The sequence below is a fragment of the Coloeus monedula genome, assembly GCF_965178545.1.
Source record: "Coloeus monedula genome assembly, chromosome: 12".
Classification (NCBI taxonomy): Eukaryota; Metazoa; Chordata; class Aves; order Passeriformes; family Corvidae; genus Coloeus; species Coloeus monedula.
Genome location: NC_138792.1, coordinates 2,229,888 through 2,257,733, shown reverse-complemented (window position 1 = coordinate 2,257,733; position 27,846 = coordinate 2,229,888). Strand labels below are relative to the sequence as shown.

Genomic DNA, 27,846 nt, shown 5'->3' with positions numbered 1-27,846 from the left:
AGGAGAGCCAGGATCCCTCAGGGATGGGAGAAGTTGAGGGCTGAAATTTTGCCTTGGAGTGACATTCAAGGAGCAGCCTTTGGGTTTGACCATAATGACCTTTATTGGAGACAGGTGGGGTCATTTATTATACAGAAGTAACAATACGCCATTCTCTTCCCATTTAATTCCTTTTAGTCTCCTTATAAATCTGTAGCAAAAGTGCACTTTTAACAGGTTTTAATCTATAGCATATATCTTTCAATATTATCTCTCAGTCAGGTATTTTATTTGTAAAAAGGTATCACCAGATATACAAAATACATGTCTAGTGTACTACATTACTTTCTGTATTTACTGTTTAGATTATTTTTAACTCAGTGCTCTCTTTTTTTTTTCTTCATTTTTTTGCAAGACTCAGTGATAATCTTCTGGTGGCATCACCAGGAGAGGACTCACAGCTTGTGTGTGGAGAAGGGGAGAAGACTCTTAGCCAGGAACAATTGTCACACAACAGGAACAAGATGACAAGAACATTTGCTGCTGTTGAATGTGTCTCTCAAAATGACAGAACTCTGTATAATAAAAAATAATTTAAAAAACCCAATGTCCATATTTTACGTGCCAGGAGAATGGAAGCTGCACCCGGCTGGAATACGATGGCAATGGTTCATTTGCATTTTGAAGGCAGGAGTTAATTGCTAAACATCACGTTTGTGGTCATGAGAGGAAGGAACAGACACAGGCAGCACGAGGAACTGTGGAACGCTGCTTTCCTGAGGACAGTGTTTTGGTAAAATATTGAATATCCTGCACAAGCCACAGAATTGCATAAGTTAAAGATCCTCAAGAACAACGAGCACTGGGGACAGATGAGGGGCTGTGCTGGAACAGCCACACTGAGGACACACAGCTCAGGGACCCAGCAGGTGAGGACAGCAAAACTCATTCCCACTGGGAGGCTGGAGCCAGCTGTGACAAGCTTTGGCACAGCAACAGGACTTCTCCAAAAGAAACTTGCACAAGATTTGCTGAGATTTCTCACAAACTTCCTTAGTCTTTTCTTCCTAGTTATCCTTGAGATTATAATATATACACAGTAACGGATAAGAATTGCTTCATTTCAGTCTTCAAAAGACCAACAATTTCCCCTGGGAAGCAAGGCCTAGAGAGGTAAATCAATCAGAAGCGTTTTAGGGGGTGTTAGGTTCCCAGATGGAGACAAACATCACCACCAGTGACTGGAACACTGACCAGGTAATGGCTGGTGGGTTGGTTGGTTGGTTTTCCTTCTCACCTGTTCATTACCTTGAAGACTCAGAACTCCTGGATTAGTTCCCCAAACACCCCTTCCCTTGGTTAACCCTTCCCCGTTAGTGCTGTTTCTGTGGATTAGCATAGATTCAAAATGCAACTTGGCATCAGTTTCCTGGGAATTGAGTGAAATGTGGAACAGATCCTGCTTCAGAATGAGGGCACTTTTGGTTTATGCAACAGCTCCAAGAAAGGCTGGAACTCCCAACTTTTCTACGGCAGAGATGGTCTTTGACAGGTAAGGGCTGCTCTGCTCCCCTGGAACCTGCAGCAAAGGGGCCTGGAGGCAAAACTGCTGCTTCCAAAGGGAAATGCACAGCAGGAGAGGCTGCATATGGAGACAGTTCTCTGCCTTCTGCAGGAGAAACAAACAGCACAAATCAGAGCAGTACAAAAAGAAGCAGTGCTGTTGGTGTTCTCTAAAGCCAAGAGAATGCAGGATGGGGAGGTTTACAATGCTGCAGAGAGAGGGGTTTGTCTGCTTTTTCTTTATAAAAATTACAGACTTGACATTTCCAATATGTCTTAGCTTTGTACTGCTTCTCAAGTCTGAGTCACCAAAAATATCCAGCAACCAGCTGCTGCTCATATCCTAAAATATGCCTTCAGCTGACACTGAATATTGAAATCGTTCTGCTAAAATACAGAAAAACGGTGGCAGAAACCAAGGTATAGCCTCAGGCCAACTTTAAATGGTAAAAATCCTACAATGCTACTTTGAAATCTCTTCTTGAGTTCATGAACAAATAAGCAGCCGGGTTTCAAGTAGAGGTAACACAGATTTTGGAAGATAGCACGTAAAAAAAAAAGCCCAGAAAGAAAACTGGAACAAAAGCTCTTCTTGTTACGGCAGTTCAGCACTAATCCTCCAAAAAGGGCAGGGAGGGAGCTCTCTCCTCCCCCCTGGGTCTGTCCTGGTCCTACAGCAACACCGAGGAACTGCTTCTGCTGGCACAAATCCGTTCCACTCGGACATAGCTTGATCCCTTTTTCCTTGTGTCCATCTTGTGTCTCTTGTCTCAGTCCCTGGACTGGTAGAAGAGGATGTATCCAGATTCGGAGTTTTTGGAAATGTCTGATGTTAAACCATAGAATTCTTCAATGGCCTGGGCGTCAATTTTCTGAAAATTAATGGAAGTTTTAATTAGCTTCAATCACAACACCACCCTAAAAGCCTTTTCTCAGATAAACCATTATTCCCAGTTCTCGGAGGAGATCTGGAAAGCCATGCAGTGTTGACACAGTGACATTTCAACACCATTCAATCCAACAAAACATTTTTTCCCACTTAATAACTTATTGACTGTTGAAAAAACCAGGAAATCAGGACGAAATAGAAACTTCTCAGAAGGGATGCACTCTTAAGCCAGACTACAAAACAAGTGATCCATGAAAATGTATCCTTAAAAGACCACATGACATTTTTATATTTGCTTTTCTGACTGGTGGTACCTTGCCTGAGTATTTTATAATTGAATTATTTTATAATTAAAAAAAGCAGTCACTAATCAGGCAAGAAGGTTTTTGCACAGCTGCAAGTACATGTAGCGTAGATTGAAAATCCAGCTACAATAACTCCCAGATTTCAAAGTTACTGTGAGCCTTTTAGGGAGAGAAGTCCTGCAAGTGCTACCTGAGTTCTGTGAATCTCATCTAATTATGATCTTTGGCCATAAGAGACTTTTCCTACCTGGCACAGCCTTCTGGAATATTATCACAAGTTTGTGTTGCAAGAAAAATGATGATTTGCTGTACTAATAGAATTAAAATCTGCTTATATTTCAATCTGTGACCTATGTGCAGAAAAGCTGTTTTGTTCTCATACTCCCACCAGCAACTGGAGGGCATTTTAAAGGGGTTTTAAAGATGTAGGTTCTCCATGCCCTGATCCTGCTCCTGAGCACAACTGGCTTCCCATCAGTGAATGGGATCCTGCAGTCCAGAGACTGGAATAAAATATTCCCAGGCACCTGTGCTGCTCAGCACTCCACTGGGATGGAGTTTTTAAATACCTTTAGGACTCTGGATCCACAAAAATGAGAGGTCTGAATTTGTCGAGGAGATGAGCCTCAAGTTCCCTGTTATTTCCAAGGAATTAAGTTGAGGAAATAAAGAAATGTTCCGAACACAAGAAGCTCTGGGTTGAACACCTGCCCTGCTCAGGAGGAGCAGAGACCAACCTGTGATTACATCTTAGAAGAAAGGGACCCTGCTGTGCCTCCAGCAGGAGCCTCCTCAGCTGCAGAACCCATTTGGAGAATGTGAAATCACTGCTCACTGACCAGATTTTGGCATCACCACGAGCTGAGCAGCACTGCCTTCTCCACGTGGCACTGCTGAGCTGGGACCAGCCTTTCCCAGCTTTTTCCCAGCACAAGAAAAACCAGACATGAGTTTTCAGAAGATGCACCAACTGCAGAAATTCTCTCTGGAAGAGTTTTGTTAAACACCTAAGAGGGGGGGAAAAAAACCCCCAAAGAGATGTTTTGTCTTTTCTCCATCCAAGGAGTGAGGGGAAGCTGAAACCCCCACCTGAGGCCGCTACATTTTCACACCATTTATTAACATTACTACAGACTGGGAGAGGCACATTTGAACAGGAATACAGTGAAAGAACACGCCTCAGCTCCTGCAGTATATTTAGCAGACAAGTCAAACACGTTTTATTTTAAGTGCCAACTCACTTGCCATGCAATCAAGCCTATTTCCACTACTCATTCTGAATGCAACTCCAACATTTGATCCACATTAATTCATGCCACAGATATTTTTAGTTTCAGCGCAGCAAAACTGACTTCCTTCTTTAATTTCACTATCCCAGAAAACAGAGTGGAACTGAAAGGGGATTATACAGATTCTATTCTTCCCATTCTTACTTGACCAGATATGGTTTTCCCCAGTTGTAGATTTAGGGGAATGGTTGTCACTCTAAAGCTACAACTTTCAGGATGCTGCAGCCTCACTTGGCATTAAAAATGATGTTTCTTATTAACTGAGGTTAAACATCCTTTGCTCATTTCCAGACACCCATTCTGGTTCTCCAAACCAAATCCAATTCTGGAATCCCATTCCCAGCATTCAAATCTCGGAGTTATCTTTTAAGCAAAGCCATGAAGCCATTCTCTGCCTCCTCTCAGTGTGGAGAGCTCCATGGATGGATGTTTCCAGGTAAACACTGGCACTGGGATGCATCCCCTGGCTGCTCTGGTGACAAATGTCAAATTCAAATTAGCCAGAGCTCATTGACTCAGGTTTCTCAATTCATTTTGCTTGGCTCAGGATGCCCCTTGGACTGATTTGCCCCCTGGATTTGCTGCTTTCCCACATATGCTGCAGGAATGTTTGGTGATCGTCAATCTCCAATTTAATTGAGAGTTGGCCCTCTAACGAAATCCTAACAGGCAAATAAATCTGCCTTCCCCACTGCTGACATTTAGTGGGTAATGAGGACAAACTCCTTCCTCTTTTCAGTTTGGAGCTGTTCATTCACATCACTTGCCAAAAAATGCAATAAAGCTTTTTGTATTTCGGGTGGAAAGGCCTTTTCCTGGGCTTTCAGCTGCAGTATCTGGAACAAGAGCTTTGCACTCACCTCCTCAGGTCTGCTTTGTGAGGTAGCCAGACCTAGAATGTTAACCCTGCAAAGAGCTTGATTTTTATAGCATTTTAAAGAAATTCTAAGAAAGAAGATGAACTTGAAAAAAACAGCAAGTCATGATTAAAGACAGAAAAGCAACATAAAGGAAAAATGTGGGTTTTTTTCCAGGACAGCTCCTTGGATTTACTGCCCAATAACAGACAGCACTTATTTCAAAGCCATTTTTGGCACATCTATGAAAGTGCCAACAGTGTTTGCAGATAAAACAGAAATTTGGTTTTGCCCTAGAAGTGAAGATGCAACATAGAAGTGGCTGCTAGGAAACAAATACAGAATGAGAGGATGGTTGTGTTACATCTTTTAAAATGTAAAGTTCATCTCCTGGATGGAAAAGACAGAGAATACTTGCATTTTAAAATATTGAGGTGAACACTATTTCCAGAATTAGGTGACACAATTCTGTGCTTGGCCCATGACAGAAACAGAGGAAAATGACCCCAAAAATATAAAAATGGGAGAAAGGGGACTGTTGACATCACACACACACTGGGAAGCCACCCCTGATGCTCAAAACTACGCAAAGATTGTAAAAAACTAAAAATGAGGAATGTCCCACATTTTTATTGCAACACAAGCATGGCTTTTGATATTTAGACACTTAATCAGGCCTTGACCATGGGATCTCTGAGACAAACAAAGCTCTTCATCTTTACAAAAAGCAGCTCTGCTGTGGCATTTGTTCTACTGTTTGATGTTTGCTTAATAATTATGTGAAATACATGGATGTATAAATATTGTGGATGTTAGCCTTTACAGATATGTTGGCAGGAAAGGAAAAATTTGCTTGAGCTGTTTCAACATCATCACTAAAAATAATTTTGTTCTACAATTCGTTGGTGAAAACTGACCCAAAAAAAGTGAGAAGCAACGAAACACAAGTTAGCAATGGAAAGGAGCCTAAAAATGGGCTGAAAGCAGAGTTTTTTGAAAGAGTTTTGTTGTTCCTTACCCACCTCTACAATGTCATCATCAAACAGCAACCAGAAGCCGTGGCTCTTCACGATGGTGATGTAATGCCCACGGTTTGGGCCACTGCAGGGAAAAGGGATTGAGAATTCATTATCCAGGAGCCACTTCCCTCCCCAGCATCCACCTCTGGCTGTCCCAGCTCCACTTCCCAGCTCTTCCCATAATGCTGCTTATCAGATTTCAGATTTTTTAGGTTAGGTTCTTAGATTTTTGCCAAATTGCTTCAATTAAAATGTCGCTCTTGGCTACTTGAAAATACAACACATTCAAAACACAACACATTCAAAACACATACATAAAATAAATATTCCATGTTTTTATTCCGTAAATATTTCATCTCACCATTCATAGATTTTAAAAAACAAAATTAATAATATTTCAATCTCTGTTTTGTTGCATTCACCACTGCTGACTGTTTTGACTACTGTTAATTAAGTTTTGAATTTAATCAGGTCTGAAATATTTCACAGCAGGAATTCCTTTCATTCTCAGTGTGGTTTAACCTGTGCCTGACCACAGCCAGACCTTCTGTGAGTGCTCTTCCCACTTTTCTCATGGAAGTTTCCAGTCCAATCCCACTGCCCACATCCCAAAGATTTACCTGGAAGGGAAGGGCCAATAAAATGACCTAATTCCAAGAATAAAGGCAGGCAGGCTGCCCTGGGAAGGGACTGGTTTGAGATAAGGAACCACATGGATGGAAAATTACAATTTACTGACCTCAAATCCTGAGAAAACAGCCCAGGGATACAGTGGGAAAAAAATACTCCCTCTTCCCAGCTTTATTCTTTCCTTAGGATCAACATAAGGCTTTAAAAACCCCAGTATTTGTAGCAGTTTTAGGCAAAAGAAAGTCTCCAGTCCTTCCAGAATTATTGATAAACACAATATCCAACACTATTCCAAGAATGAAATTCCTTTCTTTAGGGCAACTAAATAAAAATATAAAACTCTAAGCTCAAAATATTTCAAACAAGTTCTGAGAACTCAAAATATTTAGAAAATCTCATTTATCTCAAGCCTTTGCTAAGTTCCCAGTAAGAATTGAGAGCAGGTGAGTTACAGGGGTCCTAAAAACCCCACACAGGATAAAAGGTTTGAGAAGAAAAAGCAAAAGCATTTCAGAATGTGAATTATTAATCACCATTATCCAAACATATAAGTGTAGGCACAGGTATGGCAAATTAAAAACTACCCAAGAAAACGCATTGGATGAGATCCTAAAATGAAAAAAATTAAATAATCACTACAACTGCACCACAACAAGAATCTTCTAGAATTATATCAAGTTTATTTATACTAAATCTATGCATTCTTTGCATTTTGCTCCTCACAAAGATGTTTCAAAACATTTATGTGCTGTAAAACTGATCACTTTAAAGCTCACACTTCCTGAAGGCAGTTAGAAATAATTTTTCCCCTTCTATGAGGGCTTTTTTCCCTAAAATGCTTAAAAGTTTTTCCCCTTTGCTTTTAAAACCAGAACTGAAGCTGCTAAAACTGAAATTTAATGAAGAAAATAAGGATATTTAAAAATTCAGCAGTGCACAGTTTATTCCACATGATGGCACCAGCTTCTAAAGAAACTTCAAGGGTTTAGGCAGCAGCAACATGAAAAACATAATCTATTTCTATTTTAGTAGGTGTTTTTCCAAGATTTCTTTTTATTCCATGTAGATTTCCTGGAAAGCAAGGTTAGGGGTGGGGTTTTTTTGTTATTTTGGGGTTTTTTAATGATTGCTCTTTGCTACAGCTCAAAGAAAGAACTTGTCTGATGTGTCACTGTGCTGCTAAAATGACAAATCTTAGCCTGTAAAGTAAAACTGAAAAGAGTAAAACTTCGAAGTAAAATTTAAAACAGTAAAAAAGGTAGTAAAAAAGACAGAAATTAAAAAAAAAAAAAATAAGAATACTTCCAACCAACCAGCTCTAAACGCTCCGGCACCGCCAAGCAGTGCGATGGAACAGCTCAGGGATGAGAGATTCCTTTAGAATTCCAAAGAAAGGCAAGGAATGTGCAGAAGTACCTGCCACAGTGGACCACCACGGCCACCAGGTCGTACATCCTGTCGGGGTTGGTGGCATCCCCCGAGGTGTTGAAGAGCCGCAGCTCCAGGGGAAACACCACCCTGTAGGAGAGCTTGGTGTAGCGGTGCAGCTGGTCCATGTATTTGAACCTCTTCAAGTGCAGAGCCAGGATCATGGGCAGCTTTTTCACCCTCATTCTGCAGCACAAGAATAGAATGGGACAAAGAGAAGGATTAGTGAATCACCCCAAATAAAGCTTTGCTCAAGAACGGCTTCGTTATGGAGAAGCGTCGTAAAAGGCATCCAAAATGTTGGTAAAATGTTTAAAATGCTGGGTTTTCTCACTTAGGGAGAAATATTTATTCCAAATTATTAACAGCACAACTGACATCTGAATGCAGGACAATATCAGCTTTTCACCAATCAATGGGAAGAAAAAGCTGGAAAAAAATCAGTGTTGCTGCTCTGGCTGTGACCAAGTCTGAGGGGAAAAAGAAGGTTTTTCTGTATCCAGTGCTCACAGACAAAGCAGATGGGATGTTTTCCAGTGGCTTTAAGCTGATTAATGCTAACTGGGGAAAATGTAGATGTGTGGAAGCACCAGACAGAAACTCTTCTGGGAGAAACACAGGATTAATCTCCTCATGATGAGGCTGCCATGAAGTTACTTGGTCTCTCCACTTCTCCTTCACCAAATACAGACCCAGACAATCTTACCTTTTCTTTTTCCTGAATTCACCAGGTGTATTCGCCCAGAAATTTTAAGACAACATCTCCCTCAGCCTGAATATTTGGCCCTTACCTCTTCTGTGCCTCCTGTTTGCTGCGGCACTGCTCACAATAGTATTTGTATTCACTGCATAGAGTCTCAGTGTTACTAAATCCCCTGTGGAAATCAGAGAATGGCATAAGCAGGGACATTCCAGAGCATCCAGGTAAAAGCTATTGCTGATAAAGCTGAAAAAAGCCCCAAACAACACACAGAGGATGAAGCTCCTTTCACTCATGGTGCTCCCAGAGCCATTTGAGGTGTACTTGTCTCGCTCCTGGGATGCAGCAACTATGTTCAGCTGGAAAAATCTGGAACTTACACCCTCAAGTATTAACTGCCTATTTTCTGGCTAGGAAAGGTAATAAACAGCAATAAGGTGATTGAGTTTTGTTTCCATCAGTAGCCATTCCATGTTTTCTTTAGCGGCAGAAATTAAATGTTCACATCTACAGCCATTAAGTAGCAAAGTCTGGATTATCCTTCAGCTCCCAGCAATTACAGATCCATTATCAGCTATTAAATAGCCAGATGCTGTATGCAAATTAAATATCCAAGCAGCTGATAAGCCTTGGAGCTAGCAGACAAACACACGGAGCAAAAGTCTATCAGGAAAAACAAAACTGACCCTAAACATCAGGGCCAGGAGACTAAAATTCAGTAAGAATATTAAAATAATCAAGAATTTAGTGTGAAACCAAACACAGCATGTTTATTTTTGATAAAGCCTGATTGGGTGATGTAACAAATTCAAATCCCCATAAAAGAAAGTGAAAATCAATCTTAGCCACCACTAGTGCTCATTAACTACTAAAACCCACTAAGAAACCTTCCAAAACTCCCAACATTTTACCACATCTCAAAGCCTACAACTGCTGCATGAGAGAACAACTAATCCAGGCTCTTTCCTTCTGACCAGGACAGGTATTTTTTCCATTCCCAAAGAATTCTGTTTACCTTAGACAGTGTGTAATTGATGTATTTTGTTCCACATCAACCGAGAGGTCCAGAAAGTCCTCATCTTTGCTACTAACCTTGAAAAAAAAATAATAAGAAGAGATATTTGGTAACAATTTAGAGCTGGCAGATTTCTTTTAACCATTTCTGGCATGGTGCAACGTGATTAAAAAGAAATGTACACACACACACAGAGGCCTTTTCTTGGGGTAAACTAAAACTGATTAAATAACCTGACGTGGTGTTAAAATCCGAAGAGGAGCATTAAAAAAATAAGAAAAAAAAAAAGCAACAATAACAAAACCAAACCAAAAACCCATGGAAAAAAAAAGCACAAAACCCCAAACCCTTTCTCATGAAACATCTCTCCCCCTTGAGACTTCAAGCCACATCTGATTATTTCACTGGCAAACCCCAGTTTTAACCACTCAGAGCTCTCACTGGAGAAGCTTTAACCACATTCCATTTTCTCTGCAGCCTGATCCAGCTTTCTGCTGCATTTCAGGGTCTAACAGTCAATACTCAGAGGCAAGGCAGAAACAGGCAGATGGCTCTTCAATTAAATGGGCTAGCAGGGAGGAAAACCATCTTTCCATTTGTGGAACAGTCACATTTCACTGTAAAATTCTTGAGACAGAATCCTATTAATGTCATTTTTAAAGCTTCTCCTCACCACATAGCCATAACTTTAGATTTTAAACGCCAAGAACAGTTTTTTCTGTTGTAATCACTTCTTGGTTCTTTTATTTCTCTCCCCATCTGGGTTTTCATTTTTTTTTAGCACCATTAAATCAGAGCATATGACTTAACTACAAATCCCTGGTCTGAAGGTGGTGTGGCTCTAATTCTAGATTTCATGGCACTTTTTTTTGCTCTCAAATAGAGTGGCCAAAGACCAGCACCAAGCACAGAATTCCAGTTCAAGCAACTCAGTTCATCCCAGAGTTCAACTAAGAGCAACTCTCATGTAGAAACACAACATAAACTCTCAATCACTGACACAGGGAATAACATGGAGACAAAAAGGCAGCTTGGATCAGCCAGGTGCAGCTGCCTCGATGGAAACAGGGAGGAGGAACAGGGAAAACACTGGGCTTTTTCTGGGCAACATACCTTAATGAGCATTGCTTTGAACATAGAGCTGATACAGTCCTAAAATAGGCTATGCTCCATATTTTAAAAGAGACAGTGCAATTTCATCTACCCTAATAAATGAAAAAGGGTGCTCAGTGTTAGGGAAAACAATCCAGAAGCTGGGAGAAAGCTAAGAGGTGTGGTTTGCTTGTGCACGTACAGCCTCACAGTTAAGACATCTGGTTTCATTGGTTAGTGTTCCTTGGAAGATTTCATGGACCCACGTCAGATCAGGCTTGTCTCCTTCTTCACTCTCAATGCTGCCATTCTGGAGCTTCCCATTCTGCTTCTCCTGCTTTTTCTCCTCTTGGAGTAAGTCAGCAATAGTGTTCAGTAGGTAGTTTAGGAATTCGTGTGCATCCTGCTGCATGTAATTATCAAACAATTCTGGAAAGGAAGAGAGGGAGGAGAATGAGCAACTACAGACAATTCCTGATGCCAGGTCACTGCTGTTTTCCCTTCCCTCCTGTCCCCTGTCATACAGCTCTGGTGACACTGGTGAGTTTGGGAAGAATTACACTTTGTTGTTCTCTCAATGATTATCCTCAGGTTGCAACAAACAGCTGAAAAACACCATAAAGGAAACTTAGCTCGGGCATTTCTCAGAACTGAAGAAAACCATGATTGGTTTGGGGTTTTTTTGTAGTTTATTTTCTTCTTTTCTTTGGAAAGGGTGGGAAATAAAGAAATACAGACATGTTCCTTGGGCCACTAGCTCATTAAGTCCAGCATCAAGGGGCAAAAATCCCCTACTGGAAGTTTGTTATCTTTTCAAGTTCAAGTAGAGAGGATAAATCAACAGCCAGAACTTTTCCTCACCAAACAGCCCTGGGAAATAACCACTGGTTCTGATCCTAAGGAATTTATCCTACCACAAATGCAAAGAACAGGCTGTGAGTGGCTGGGTCTCCTCTGAGAGTTCGTGACAGCCTGGAGCAATGACCTGGAGTGTGCTGACTTGTTCCTCTAGGGAACACGATGCCAGTGTGGAATATCTGGACGTGTGCAAGTCCAGAAACACAGATACTGAGATAAGGACAAACTCACAGGACAAGCACAGAAGTGGCGAACTTCACACCGCAAAAATCTTCAAGAAACCTGCTAAAACTTCACAATTTGGGCTCCAAAAGAAACCTGAGTTTAACATTTGACACGCTTAAAAATGCACTAAAAAAAACCCCTCATTTATTCATTTACCATTTTCTTTCCTCAATCGGGAAATAAATTTCTTGGGTGGGATGACTCCCACCTTCTTCTTTTGCGTGGCAATACTGTTGAAGAGATCAGAGAGGCAGGTCAGGAGGCTTTCCTTCTTTCGAGGCTGCACCTTGTATGCCAAAACTTTTTCCCGAAATGGCCGACAAAAATAAAGTGCCTGTAAGACCGAGTTGCAGTAGCAGGTATTGCCGAACTGGTCAAAAAACAGAACAGAAGGAAAACAAAGGGGCTTGGATTAGGGTTGGCAAAAAGAAACGACAGCAAGAGGTTGTTCATTAAGAGTGTCACACAGTGAAACTGGAGAAGTCACCTGGCAGAGCTCATTTACTGGGGAATACTGGTTGGAATGGGGGGAAAGGCTGAGCCTTGTGTCAGCGAGGGAAGGGAGAGGAGGCAACAGCCACAGGATACTGGGAATACACAGAAAAAGTAATTAAGGGCTCATCAGAGAATCAGAATTTCTGGACACAGCCCTACTCATTCTGAGAGAGGAGAGCCTGCTGGGGAGAGGAAAGGCCAAAATAAATAAATAACAAATTTCACAGAATATTCTGAGCTGAAAGGGACCCCCAAGGATCACTGAGTCCAACTCTTATGTGAACAGCCCATACAGGGATCAAACCCACAGCCTCGGCATTATCAGCACTGCTCTGACCAACGGAGCCAAACCCAGGGGCAAAACATATTATAAATTAATAATAAAATCAGTATTTCCTGCTCATAATGGAATGTTTTGAACAGCATATGATGCAGGGCAATGCACAGAGCAGCTGGTTTGCATCTGGCCTGTCTGAAGGCAGTGCCAGGGCAGAGATAAGGCCTTGCAGAAGCAGCTCCCCATGGCTGAGCAGGGAGGCACACCACGATATCAGCTTATCAGCCCCAACACCACACCACGGCTTCAGAGCTGCTGCTCTGCAATTTATTGTGCTGCTGCTTCAAAAAAGGGAAACAAATTCTGGGTTTGCCAGTCCCCAGCTATGCTGGTAACGAGGTTCTGCATCCCAAGAGCAACGTATTTTAAATAAACCAAAAAAGCATAAAAATCTGCCTACAGAACAGAGTCGTGCTCGGAGACACGGCCACTGTTCACCCACATTTGGTGTGATTACTGCAGCAGAACGGCTTCAAGCTAATAACCACTTTGACTGAAACAGCAAATGAACAGCTTAATTCATACAGCTCAAAAGGTCCCAGATTAGAGCTCCAGTAACATTGATTGATACCATATGCAAACAACAGGGAACAACAGTTAAAACTTATTGACACGAGGAAAATAAATATGGAACTAAACAAACACATGAATTAGGAGAGAGAATCACTCAGATGCTTGTTAGTGACCCAGAAAAACAAAGAAGCATCACGCTAAATAAATTTGCACACAACACAAAATAGGGAGCCTAAGTTTGAAGGCTTATTTGAAGATAGGAGCTTCTTAAAATGAAGACTGAGATGAAATTCTGGAATGACACTGTTGTTCCATCCCTCTTGTGCTATAGTGCATATAGACTATTTTAACAGGCTGTTCCCTTCTCCCACATATTCTGCAGTGGCTTTAGACACAGTTTAACAGAGCCAGGTTGGTTTAGCTCACTGATCCAAAAATTAAATAACTATTCAACCCTCAAGTTTGGGCCTCCATTGCCCACAAGTTCAACACCTGCGTGCACACAACCACACATTTAACAGCACTGATGCTGAAGCCATGAAATTGCCCTCTTTAAAATGCTCCAATTAATTCCAAATCGTGAAAGAACCAGAAATAACTTCGGAAAAAGCTCAGCAGAACAACGGCGTGAGAACAAGCACCCTGAAAAAGCCAGTTGCAAGAAATGAAGCACAACAGCATTAGTCATATTTTACCCTTCAAAACAGAGAATGGATGTGGTTCTAACAATTCTGGTTATTTTTAGGATGCTGTTTTTCCTCTTCACACCATTCAGTGCTCTGCTATTTCTGTTACAATTGGAGATGCCTTCCATTTTTGCCATTACAGTGCAAACCTCAGCAGCTCGGGAATGGCCATCAACACCCTACTTAAGGAACAGAATTCTGTGTGTTTGGATAGCTGGGTGTCTGAAATATAAACTGCTAGAAACACACACAAAGTCTATTAACGGGGTCTCTAATGAGCTCAATAAATACCACTTAGTTGGCCTTACTTGGAGTGTGAAGAGATGGAGCATCTCCCAGCTTTCAACACAACCTTGATGACCAGCACACAGAAATGTAATTCTGTTCCCAGTGAGTTATGCCAAAATTGCATTTTCCCATCATAAATAAGATGCCACAGAACCACTGCTGCTCTGAACTAACTCAGGAGCAACATCCTCTCTGCACAGTTGCTGCCCCACAGCTCCAGCCCAGAGCCACACAAACTGACAGATGCAAAAATGCAGCTTTTTGGAGGGTTCATGGCTACACCAGGCTGCCAAAAATCCAAAAGGAGTATTACTACACGAAGGAATTATCCACCCAGTCTATGTCATTCATCTCTTGCATAAAAACTGCCACTTCTCCCACGAGAAGGGTGTTTTTAGAAAAATAACACATTTTTATTTTAAAACCTCCCCTGCACTGCAGCATCAGTGTAAAATCTTCTCTGGAACAGCATATGAACAATGGACACACTTTATCAGCTCCCACTTTCCAGCTAAACATTAGAATCTTAGAATTAGAAATGTACCAGAGTAGGAAGGGTTCTCTCACAGACTTTACAAGAAATACACTTATTTTTCTGTGTTTCAGATGAAATGATAGCTTGGTTAATAACCACGCTGCAGGATGTGGTGTCTATGCTCAGTCCCACTCTAAGTGAGAAGTGCTCATCAATTGAGTTCTCAGAGAATCCTGTTAAGCTCCAAATTAGGATATGAATTAAAAACCAGCATTTCAAACACCGAAAATTCACTTACATTGACCAAGCCAAAATAATGCTCATTCACAGGGAACTGCTCAGGACCAATCTCTTTCTCCAAAGCAGAGGCATTGGCGCCCTACAAAAAAAACCAATGTTTATGTTAGAGAAAATACGAATTTCCTAAAAAACCCCAAAGATTAGGAAAGAATTTACTTCCATTGAAAATCAGCACCTTGTGTTCGCTGAATTTTTCAGAATTAAATGAATACGATGCTCTATTATCAAAAATGTACCAAGGTTTCATTTCAAATCTCAACTCCATCAGCCGGAATTATCTGATCTAACAGAAGGGTTTTCTGCATTTCAGTTTATTTGAAAATTAACACAATCAACTGTTCTCACTTAAAACACCAGGTTAGCCACAGTGACCTAGAAAGAGCAACTTAATTTAGTCAAGAATACGCTGTAAAAATAAATTTATCCTGTAATTTTCTACCTTTCTTTTGCAAAATACTATGGACAAGCGAAGTGGGACTACAAGTCCCTAAAAGAATGGAGATAAAGTTTTATCACGGTCTCAGATCACCTGAAAGTGCTTTGGCTTTGCTACCTTTATTTCAGGGTGATGTATTAAGCTCACAGTGCATTTTGACATGTCCTTGAGTTTCCAGCAGTACAATGAGGATGGAATTTGCTGGTTTAGATACAACTGGAAAACACCACATAAAGCAACAGCTAAGGCATTCCAATGTTTTATTTTGGATTTTAACTTGGTCCACTCTATATTCAAAGTGCATTTATATTTATGCATCTCTTTCTGTTTCCAAACCACCAACACCTTATGGATGGGAACATCTTGGGATTTGGTGCCTTCCCTCATTCCTCTCCATCCTGTTCTTTAATGTTTCTTGCAGATGCTCCAACAATCCTGAGCTCATCTGATGTAGAATCCAAACACTTTGGATTCCTAATTCTGTTTTAAGTATCTAAGTCACTCTAACCTTGTCCAAGCAGAAATCCTTCTGCACAGGTGAGCCACCTTCAGACACCTCAGAAAAGCATTAAACCAAAAATTACAGTCCAGCATAACTCAATTCATTTATTCCCCTGAAGCTACCAATGCTTTTTAATCTCTGAGCAAACATTTTAATCATCTCCCTATTAATACAAACCACAAGTAGAGACTGTAAGGACAGTTCCATCCAGATTGTCTTTAACAGAGAAATAACTAAAAATGTTCTTAAAAACCAGGAGAGAAACCAAGAAATAACCTGCTTTAAGAGTTGTAGTTGGATGTTCCCCCATCAGATTTACAGTGAGTTACATTTCTCAAAGCAGATAAAATGAGGCAGACTCAGAACTGGGTACTACAAACCCCACAAAGCATTCCCAAGGTGCTGACAGATTTACATGCAGAGCTCTGCTCAAGCAGCAATCACACACAACATTTTTGAGGACTCAGTGCCAGTTCAGGCAGCTTCTTTCATTTGTTTCCCTGCAGCCATTCCCTGCTCCCAAGGAGCTCTTTTTCCCTCCACTATCCTCCCCCAAAAAACCCAAATCAAACCTAAATAAAAGGAGAACCATCAGCAAGGAGGATCTGCTGACAGGGGTATCTCCAAGGGCTACCTCAGCTCTTCACTCCCACTGCTCTCATCTGACTTAGGAGATGATCATCCAAATTCCATGGAAATGCACAAAAGGTGAAAATTCCAGAATTTTCAGCCTGGAAATCAGCACTGGCTCCTCTTGAGGTTGTTTTGCTCTTACATGCTGCATGTTTGGTGATTAGGAAAGGAGGATTTGTAAATCCTGCAAGCTCGTCAAGTTCAGTTTCAATTTCTCTGGAGTTTCCTCGCCCCCTCCATGATCTCCAATATTATTTAGGGAAACACTGGAGAAAAGCCCATTAAAGGAGGGACCAAACCTCACAGAACCAGGGAAACCTGACAGCCCAAATGCTCCTGTTGGAAAGCAACACATGGAATAAATACCTGAACAAAGAAATAAAACCATAAGAATTGTAATTTTTGATAAAACTATGCTATAAAGAATTTAATAACCCACCATAAACCAGGGTTGTCAACCAATCCACCAACTTGTATCCCATTTGTACCTCTCCACTTAACCTGACAGGTTACAGGTGAGTTTTTTCCAAGTGTTTCCTTGTATCTGCTGCCCAAACTTTATAAATTTGGGTAAATTAAGTGCAGAGGCAATTCAGAAATTAAGGTTTCCTTAATAAATCAAATTATATTTCATGTATTATTTACAACTGAAGTCATAGATGCCTCATCTCTGGAAGTGTTCAAGGCAAGGTAGGACCAACCTGGGACAGTGGAAGGTGTCCCTGCCCATGGAATGGGATGAGCTTTAGGGTCCCTTCCAACCCAAACCATTCTGGGATTGTGTGAGGATTCTGAATTTTCTTGCCAGAGAACATTTTAAATCCATAAAATCATAAAAAACCCAGAACAGGACTCAAAGCAATTATGGGAAGAATCCAAAAAAATCACAGATTAATCATAAATAGTTCTGAAGATGCAAACTTGCAAATTAAACACTGAAAAAGCTCCAGGAAATGCAATGCCTAGCATTCCATGGAAAAATAATTCCCTGGCAGAAGCACAGCTGATTCACCATGGAATCAAGGTCCAGGAGAACTGCACTAACCAAGGCAACAAGGATACAGCAGGGGGAAAAATCCACTTTATGGTGAGGGCACCACTTGGTCATGTTTTGGGGTAAACTCCAGAACTGCAGCCAAAGTTCAGCTCCTCCCAATCAGGAATCTCTGCAACTCAATTAGCAGTTAGCCAATTAACCCAGGGCAGATGAACTCTGGTCCAGCCTGAGCCATGTCCTGCTGCAATGGAGCCTAAGAAGAAGGTTCCACACCTTTTCCCACCCCAGCTAAAAGGTTTTTCCATCTGCCACAGCTCACAAGAATATTTGCTCACGAGAAACAAACCACACTTCATCATTTTGGAAACACAAAAGTCACATCTTATCTAGAATTAAAAATCTAACCCAAGTGGCAAGTGTCCATAGTATGGAAATTCATGTTATTATTTGGGGAATTAAGAAATGCATCTCTTTGTGGTGCCACAGCCAAAGTTTTCTGCATCTTGTGGTACTTTGAACATCTAAAACTGTAAGAAAATCAATATGGTTTTGCTAAAGTATGTCACATATTGTGGCAGCACCAAGAAATGCCATGAAAAAAATCCCTCATCCATAGCAATTGAGTTTGCTTGGCAGAGAACAGCTAAGCAAACCCTAAAAACTAAAATACAGCTGAATAGAAAGATGAATGCAGGAGATTAGAACTGACTTCTCACTGCTGGTGCAAGGCAAATAAATACAACATTTGAACAACCCCAGAAGTACATCCTTGACTTCTGTGAGGTCCACGGAAATGCTCTCAAGGAACTGTTCTGCTGCTCTGCTTCAGGACCATCAAACCCAGCTCTGTGAGCAGGAATAAACCCAGATTTATACAACACACAACTACCCAAGGAGGGAAACTTCCTCCTCATTTAACGACGTGGTAATAGTGATTTACTCACATAATGAGATGTGAATTTAGCACTTTCCTATTGGTGGGGGAGGTGACAATGGAAGTTTCAGCACTTGCAAACAGGATTTTCAATTTTCTGGGAGTTCCCGGGACTTCAAATGTTGTCTCAGAGCTGCCCTTTTCTGCTCAAATCCTCACTCACAGAACTGGCTGTGCCTCCTCAGTTCTGGAATTATCAGCCAAACAGGAAAACAAAAAACTGCCTGGCCCATCTCAACTCTCGCCACCTTAGCAGGAACACACACAGCTAAAAATGGCCAAGAAAATCCCCAAAAAAACAACAATAAAACATTTCCTGTCATAGCTGCAGTCATTTTACTTTATGCATATCAGGTAATTAAAAGACCAAGAAGGTTTGTGCTCATTGAAGAGACAAAGAACACCCTTAAAAAATCTAATATACCAAATTTTAAAGTATCAAACAACAGCAGAGGGAATTGTTAATATTCAAGTTTTCCTCACTTTTTCATACCAACACAGTGAGGGACATCACACCAACACCTTGATGTAAAAATTTAAGGAAAGACTGGATGTCGCACTCAGTGTTCTGGGCTGGTGACAAGGTGGGGGTTGTCAGGTTGGACTCCATCATCCTGGACGTCTTTTCCAACCTAAACAATTCTGGGATTCTATTCCATGCTCAGATCTGGATGAGATACAGAGAAAATAGGATTGGGCTAAACTAGTAACAGCCAAGGCAAGTTTTGTTGGATTTTTTAAAGCAAAAAGGGATTTGAAAAGAGCAGTTTCAAACCCCCTTACCTGAGAGAACTGTCTAACCAAGCTGTACTGAGGCAGTGATCCCACAGCATTCCTGAAATTTTAACTGAATAACCCACAAAAACCAGAAGAGAGATCTTGTAAGTTCTGAGTGATTTTTGCTCAGTAGCAAAGTCTGAAAGATTTATTTCCAGTTCAATGCACCATGCAAGTGGAATAAATAGTAGTAGACTTCTGTTTTTTAGCCAGTTTAACTCACTGCAGCACCAAAAGGAGATGACAGAGAAGGATAATTAGGCACCATTGGCTCTTTTTAGCAAAAAGAAAATCCTATTCCTGCAAAGAAAATGAGTATTTTGCATAGCCTAGATGTAACTGATTTCAGAAACTGCAAATGTATCAAGTTTCCAGGGGCTTCAATACTTGGTGACCTTAAACTGACTGGATTTGTAATTACTCTTACAGACAAAAGGCTCATAGGCTGCATTCACTCATCTGACAGGAATCAGAGAGGAGGAAGAAGAGTGCTCCGTTTTCTCTACATTCTATTTAATGAATTTTATGGTAGAAATTAGAATAAGCCTCAGAGCTGAAGAGTTTTTGTGAAGCTGTGGATGAACAAAAGCTGGGAGTGAATAATAACAACCACACAGCTCAGAACGGGAGCTGCTGTCAGCTGAGAATTCCACATTTCCAGCATCCTCGTGGTTCCTGCTTCGAGTTACAACCTTTTCCCTTTTCAGCAATAGGAGTTTTACTAAGTTCCAGTGAAATCCTGATCCACCACAAACCCTGGCTGAGATTTAGTGGACTGGTACTATGGACTACCCCATTTTTTACCCTGAACTAACGCTTTGCCATGTGGACAGAATTCACATTTCCATTCCCAAATATCTGCCTTCTGCTGCTCTGGAGGTAACTCTGCACATGTGGGGAGAGAGAAAGAAGGGAGTGAGGAGACCTTCTGAGCATGGAGCAGCTGCTGCTGCAGCTCCAGGGAAAAAAAGCACCAAACTTTGCACAGCTCTGGGTCAGGATCCTCACTGTTATTCTGAGCTCTTGGCAAAATAATCAGGTCAATGCTGTGCTGCTGCTCAGCAAACAGTGAGCACAGGGGCACTGGAGCTGGAAAATGAGGGGAAAACCCACAAAGCAGGGAAAGAGTCACGAGTGGGGAGATCCCATTGCCCTGAGAGTTCACAGCATTTACCTCTGACAAGCTCTGAGGGGCTCTAATTACACAGGTTTGAACTGCCAATGGGTTTAGAACCATTCCATAATCATCAGTAGCTCAATATAATGACAAAAAATACTCAAGATTTCTTTGGTGTCATTGGCAGACACAGAAATTTAGAAACACTTGTCAGACAAACACTTCATGAGGTTTTAATTTATTTTTTTTAACAGGGATGAAGCAGTTGCTTAAAGTACAAGGGAAATAACTAAAATGGCAAAGACCTTTTCATCTTTTCAAAAATACAACTACAAACTTACAGTTTGGTCTTTTTTCAATACTGATCCTGCCAAAATCTACAAGAAGTCAATTTTTTTTTTTTTTTTTTACGTTTGCTGTGCTTGTTTTGGGGCACTCCACCACTTTAGATGGATACAGATTATATATACCCTCAGAGATGCTCCACTTACAGTTCATTTGTGGGCAGTGGCAGATTGTCAGAAGAGAACTCTTAACATCTGGATGTGTCTCCCAAAATTTCAGAAAAATTTCTATCTGTTCATTGTATCCTGTTTGAACTAGTTCCCTATGCTTGCCTACAGCCTTCAGCTGCTTTAAGGCCTGTCTAAAACACACCCAGGACTAATTAATTCCATTAGCTCACTTTTAACAATCAGTTAATTTAAAGCCCTCTCCACACAGCCCATGAAATGTTGAAGATTCAGCCTTTCTTTAAGGATAATTACTATTTTTTTAGCTCAGTACAAAATATTAATTTCCACATTACCTGATTTTTATGCATTCCTCTCTTTGCAATTAATCTAACTCAGTTCAAGTGAAGGAATTAAAGCCTTGCAACTCAGGGTATCTCTAACCTTTCACTGCAGCTGGATGCACACCCAGAAGCTGTGCAGCATCACTGGAGTAACAGCCTGATGGACTAAAACCCCTAAGGATATTCTGGCTTGGACTCCACACCATCCTAACTCCTGGACTGGAACCAGCTGCTTCCCACTGAGCACCTGCCTGCAAAAGACATTTCCCTTTAAAGAAAGGCAAAAAAAAAAAAAAAAAAGGGAAAAATACATCAAGGATTTCAGTGTCCAGAACATGCCTGGTGCACAAGTCTTGCTCTCTAATACCTCATTTGACTGTTTCTTTTCAACAAGTGAGAGTAGGAGAAGATTCACCATTTAAAAAAAGCTGGGAAGCAGCTTTCAGGTTGTGCAGAAAAGGCTCCAAGGGACACCATCGTGCAGCACTCCAGATTAGAAGAGCTGCTTAAACCCACTGCTGAGGAGTTGTTTTAAGAGTGAATGCACAAATCAAAACAAAAAGGGGAAAAAAAAAAAACAAAACAAAAACAAGTAGGCCAAGCCAGAGCTACTTAAAACCTTTCAGGAAAGAAATCTGCATGAGCTGATGCAGATGTCTGCCTGCACTTGCTGTATTTGCTGAGATAATAGTTCCAGCTTCAGGACTATTAAAATCACCCTGGGGGGAAGTGGAAATGGAGCAGATTGGGGTTGTATTGCTGCAAGTTCACAGAACACACCGTCATGGTCTTCTAAACACTGATTAGATGTTGCTTTCCCCATCCTTTAAAACTCCTTGGCTGTGGAGCACTGAAGTCAGATAAAAAGAGTTGTCAGCTCGGGGTTTGAAAGGCTCCCTTTTCATGCATCCAGGAAGACTGTCGTTCCAGGCATAACAAATTACTGTAAATTGAGCCTTGGATTGTAGCACTTTGCCTGCATAAGCACTCCAAACAAACCGATAATCTTGAAAGGAGCAGGTAGAGCAGTGTCACAGACTTTCCAAGGCTTCACGCTTCCAAATGCTACGGAATCTTCCTCCTGGAAAGGCTGTGCCCATTTCCAGGCAGGAGGAAAGCTCACAGAGCACCCTGACTGCTGCCATGTCACCCAGAGAAACTTGGAAGTTCAGTATTTCAAAAGAAATTTACTCCTATGAAGCCATAATTGGAGTGGTTTTAAAGAAATGAATGCAGGGTGCTGTGTAAACTCTTCCAAGCACATGTTTATTCCACGAGGAGCTGGTCCTGCAAGGTCCACAGGATCCACACCTCCCAAAGGCAAAGCAAGGCACACACACTTGTGAAACCCTCTCATTTCACGCTCTTAAATTAGATAGCAAAGCTGGGCTCCAGTGAAAAGAACATGTGGAAAGGATGCAGGAGAAAGGGTAGGAAAAATAGAACCACTGCTTAGTGGTGCCCTTTGTCAGCAGCTCCTTCCCCTCCTCAGCCACTGCCTCCCACATCACCAGTTCCCAGTTCACCCCAGTTCATCCAAGCCTCCTCAGCCACTGCCTCCCACATCACCACTGTTCCCAGCTCATCCACTTGATTTCTCCACCCACAAGATTTCTCCTGACCTTGGGCTTCTCCTAATGACCCAGTAACACACATAAGAGTGGGTGCTTTGCCAGCACAGGTCTCAGAGATTCTGCAGCTCTCTGGGCCCCTAAAAGAACAATCACAAACAGATCCCAGCTGTGCAAGGCCCAGTGTTTACCAGCATTGTTCTTCTGTGAGCTGGCAGCAAGATTTTATCAGGAGCCTCACACATCAAACAGTGCAGGGACAATGCTGTGAAAAGTGAGGAAGTGGATGCTGAGGGAAGGTGAAGCCAAACACCACGGATTTATAAATAGGTTTATATTTCATTTATAAATAGGTTGTAACTTCAGACATTACACAGACACAGAACAGTAAAATTCAGCTGTGGGGCCAATCAATGGGTCTGAATGGGGAAATATATTCACAACTCAGTGCAGGACAGGTTAAGTGGATAAATCATGGAATAGTTTGGGTTGGAAGGGACCTTAGAGCCCATCCAGCGCCATCCCTGCCATGGGTAGGGACACTTTCCCCCATCCCAGGTTGCTCCAAGCCACATCCCATGTGCCTTGGACACCTGCAGGTATCCAGGGGCAGCCACAGCTTCTCTGGGCAACCTGTGTGAGTGCTTTACCAACCTTAATGGAAAAAATTCCTTCCTTTCTAGTCTAAATCAACCCACTTGTAGTTTAAAACCATTCCCTCTTGTCCTTTCATAACAAAGTTTATCCCCATCTGTTTTACAAGCCCACTTTAAGTATCCACTATAAAAGGAGCTGAAAATATAAAATACAGTACAGAAACAAACCATAATGATCTACAGTGCTGCCCTTTATTTCGGCAGCGAGTGTAGGAATCCCCCAAACTGACATCTGCTGGAGCAAGCACTGAAAGCCATTTCTTTTTTAACAGCAACAAGACAGTGAGTGATGTGCATGTAAACACGGATGAATCCAAGGCAATAAAAGCATTTGCTCTAAATCCTGATTAAAGAACCAAACAAGAGAGATTTGGTAATATAGAGCACCTCTTGAACAAGCTACACTGTTATTTTAACATCTTTCCCCAGGTATTCACACTTCATTTTTAAATTGTAGCAGCTCTGAAGTCCTCTAATATATGATCAGTGTCTGCTTTGAACAAATGAACCACGTAGCGCCCAGTTTCCTTGGCACAACACAGTTGGGATCTCTCATGAGCTCTCATTTTCCTGAGGACAATTAAAGCATGAAATTTTATAAGTTTATAGACAATCAAAGCACACACCAGAACAGCAGGAAAGCTCAGGTATGTGTTCAGGACTTCTGTAAAATCCTAAAGCTCGTTCCAAGAGAACCTGTGTGGTCCAGCTGAACTGCAGCCTGGCTTTGCTTCCAGCCCCAAACTGTCAAAAGCCCCAAATCTGGAGAAGGCAGCAATAAACACCCATCAACACACAGTATGAAACCAGAGTACAAACAACACCACACACAACATTAAACCAGAGTACAAACAACACGTGGGAAAACCTTCAAGTGACCTCCTCCCTGTTTTCCAAAGGGTTATGTATTTCTTTCTCCCCCTAAAACAATTATTCTCAGTTATTCTCAGGCTGGGTTTTAAGTGCAAAGACAAATATTTTGCCTCTTTCAGCTTAACAAGTCAGTCAAGAAGCAGAGCGCTGCTGGAGACAGAAATCTGCTTGGCCAGCTCTACTTCTACCCTCCCTTCTTTCAGTGATAAAAATAAATGTTATAAATGTTAATTCTCTGATAAAGCTAAACCAAAGTCCTACAGCTACAGGTGACAGCAGTGAGGTGACATTACACACCAGGGACACCACACCCCTGCTGGAGCTGCCCGGTGTAAATTATTCAGGAGGGAAATGGAAATGTGGGACCTACAAACGCTGCAGCCACCTCCCCTCCAGCAACGAAGTCAATAATTATGCCCTGGTTCAGAGCATAGAAGGCTACCCCCAATTTGTATCCTGGATTGGAGTTCTTCAGGCGTGTCTGACTGGTTTAACAAACAATTAGACATTAACCTAGAGGAAGTGACCCTAATTGCCTACAAAAAACAACATTCTGCTCACAGCTTACTACAGACTTCTCACAAGCTGCCAGAGAGGAAAAGCCCAGCTCTGTGCTTTGCACCTGCATTCTCAAGTTCTGGTCTCCTTCTCCAAAGTTCTGTCAATTCAACAAAACCCCCAAGTTCTGTCTCAAAACCTCAGTTCCACAACTGTCTCAGAGCACAGAAAACACACCCTGGGTCGGAGGATGCAGTGAGACCCATGGAATTCAGCCCTCCTCACTCTCTCCTCAGCCAAGAGAGGATTCCCACCTGCCCGTGACCACGTGTTCACCCCAGAACCACAGATCCCCCTTTAAACACTGCTGAAACAGCAACTGTGGATTTTTTTTATGCAAAATGCCTCAGCAGTGCTCTCTGTTTCCATTTCCCTTAATTCTGCAGCTGCTTGCAAACAGGGCTAGGACACAAAACTGGTGGCAGAGAAGCAGAGCTCGGGTCAGTGGCTCCTGGCCATGGATGTGTTTTCCAGCAGCCTCCCCAAGCAATGAGTCACATCCAAATGAACCCCTGCACCCGTCCCAGCTCCCAGTCCCTGCCAGGCTGGAGCTGCCACGCGCGCGTTGTGAAATCCCGGAAAAAGGCCGGTGCTCACACCAAGGAAACGACACCAGCCTGAGGCACAGCAGAGCTGATCCACCCTGAAACACGGGGGAAGTTCTTTTAGGGAGGGGGAGATGATTCAGGTTAAACCTCATTACCGGCTGCTAATGAGTTCAGGCTCTGGATTTAATTTTTACAGAGATACTGGAGAGGAATGGAGTGTCTGAGAAGCAAAGTCAGGAAGAGCAGTCCCTGCGATGCTGAGGGGTCTGACAATGTCACAAACCTGGGTTTCACTTTTTCAATCTGGAGCACAGATGATGACTGGAAATGCTGGTAAAAGTTGCATATTTTACTAAGAAAAATATGTCAAGTCCTGTACAATCACTACAGATTAGCATAATCCTGAAGAAAGCAGTTCCCAAAGGGACTTTGTTCATGTATTTCAAGGTTTTTGTAAAGGAGGCTCAGGTTATTCTTATTCCTTTATGACAAAGCAAATAGAATTTTTACTTGCTGGACATGCAAATAAACTGATCCAGTTTTAAAATACAGCACCCAAACCTTAATTTGCTGGGCTGGTTGAAGGAAAAAATGTTAATATTGACAGTAAGTTCAGCCAAGCTACACATGCACCTAAACCACTGATGCTGACAGATTCCACAGCATTTGATTAAATGACTAATTAAGGAATTTGGAAGCCAATTTCATTCAATTATTTAGTGCTACCAGCACTGCTCTACAATTTCTGCACAGAACTGAAACAGCAAATTCTCCACTTGAAGCACAATGAGGAGAACCTGCTTCCCCAAAGATAAACCATGGACAAGTTGCTCGGAAAAGAACACCCACAGTACTTCAGGAGGGAAGGGGGAGGCAACAAGCACCTGCCCAGCTTCCATCACCATCCCAACCACAATCCAGGCAAGCACAGGAACCAAACTGAATCCAAGGCTGGGGAGGTTTAGCCAGAGTCTCTGAAAACAAATCCCACTGGAATGTGCTCAGGTTTGGCTGCTCAGTCCCAGGGAAATGCACTGCCTTCCATCTGCCCTCTCAGTCAGCTGATCTCAGGAATGCATCCAAAATGTTCCACGGATTGAGTCAATCACTTGCCTCTGGGGTGCAGAACTCCACAGCAAAGTCATGACTCACCTCTCCCAGCCTTAATCTCACCTGTGTCTGTGATAGGCAATTAAAAAACACAAATTATGTTGAAAAAAAACCCCATTTAGTGAGATTAGGGAAGGATAAAGTCCTGGGAAATCTTCCCCCAAAGACTTTCAGTGATGTTTCCATGGCCAGGGATTTGAAAAGATGAATGTCTCATGCTAGGGGTGTTACTGTGAAACTGCAAACACCCAGTTTGCACTGGGTTCAGTCCAGCTGGGCCTGGAGTTAAACTGGGAGTCAGCACCGGCATGGAGAACAAATAGGAAAATCCTGCTCCTTCTACACACAGGTGAAAACAAACCCAGTAAATTGATGTGCAACAGCCCCTGCTACGATTGCAGGAAGGAGATGGAGAACTGCCCTTGGAGCAATGAACACGGGGGACTGGGAAAACCCAACTGCTCAGAGGGGGCACCCCCGGGCTGATCCTCTGCTGGAATTGAAGAATTCAAGCCCCTGCCAGAGCTCAGACCGAGGGAATCCTCACAGAAGGTTCTCTGTGCGCTCTTTTTGGTGTTTCACTGACAGGCTGCGATATTTTCCTGTGAGTCAGCTGTGCTCCAGCGCCAGCCCAAGCACTTGCTGGGCTCTATTTACACAGCAGCATAACTTCATTAAAAATTCTGCATAATCATGCAATTACCAGCCTGCCTCTTTCCCTGGCAGCAGGGACGATCGCTGTTACATGCATCCACGTGGAACAATTGCAGAGCTTTGATAAACGAGTAGAACAACCTTTAGAACGAACTTAGTTATCACAACAACCGAATACGACCTGAGCACAAGGACAATTAGAGCTCGATAATTCCTTTTCTCTCCGAAAGGCAGCACCCACCTGCCCGAAAATCATTTCGGGGCACAGGCGGCAGCAGACACACCCACCGGGAGCGCCGAGTTCGCATTTCTGCGGAGCCTCCCCACACTTTTCCCACCGGGATTTGAGCCCGATTATCCCAAATCCCTGCGAGCCCCGGCCAGGCTGGCACCCCGCACTCAGCCCGGCCGCGGCTCCCCGCGCTCCCCTCGCCCTTCCCCGGCACAGCCGCTCCCCCCCGGCCCCCTCAGACACCCGGTGCCGGCGGGGCCTCCCGCAGCGATGGGTTTGAACCACTTCTGCTGCTCGCACGGCGCCGGGGAGCGGCGGGCGAGCCCTCCCCGCCGCTCAGCGCGGGGCACAACGCCGGGGGCCCTTCAGGAGCGGCTGTGCGAGGCCGGGCGGCCGCGAGGGCTCTCACCATGGTACAGACGGCGGCGAGTCTCCGCACCGTCACCAGCGCCTCCATCCGCCCCCGGCCGCCGCCATCTTGGGCCGCGACTGACAGCGCCAGCTGCGCA

At 42.6% G+C, this 27,846-nt stretch overlaps 1 protein-coding gene across 3 annotated transcripts; it reads right to left on the bottom strand.

Moving 5' to 3' along the window:
- Positions 1-95: 95 nt before the first annotated feature.
- Positions 96-27,846, bottom strand: LOC309577261 (ubiquitin carboxyl-terminal hydrolase 12-like). 3 transcript variants are annotated; one of them, XM_082289145.1, is made up of 9 exons: positions 27,747-27,846; positions 14,942-15,022; positions 12,006-12,079; positions 10,969-11,195; positions 9,675-9,751; positions 8,751-8,834; positions 7,948-8,145; positions 5,905-5,983; positions 96-2,414 (listed from the first exon to the last, which is right to left on the bottom strand). In XM_082289145.1, the coding sequence occupies exons 2-9, from the start codon at positions 14,965-14,967 to the stop codon at positions 2,313-2,315; spliced, it is 867 nt and encodes a 288-aa protein (XP_082145271.1). In that variant the 5' UTR covers positions 14,968-15,022; positions 27,747-27,846; the 3' UTR covers positions 96-2,312. The 3 variants fall into 3 exon arrangements, with proteins under 3 accessions (XP_082145271.1, XP_082145270.1, XP_082145272.1); XM_082289144.1 differs by having other exon boundaries at positions 12,006-12,219; positions 27,747-27,840; XM_082289146.1 differs by lacking the exons at positions 14,942-15,022; positions 27,747-27,846 and having other exon boundaries at positions 12,058-12,111.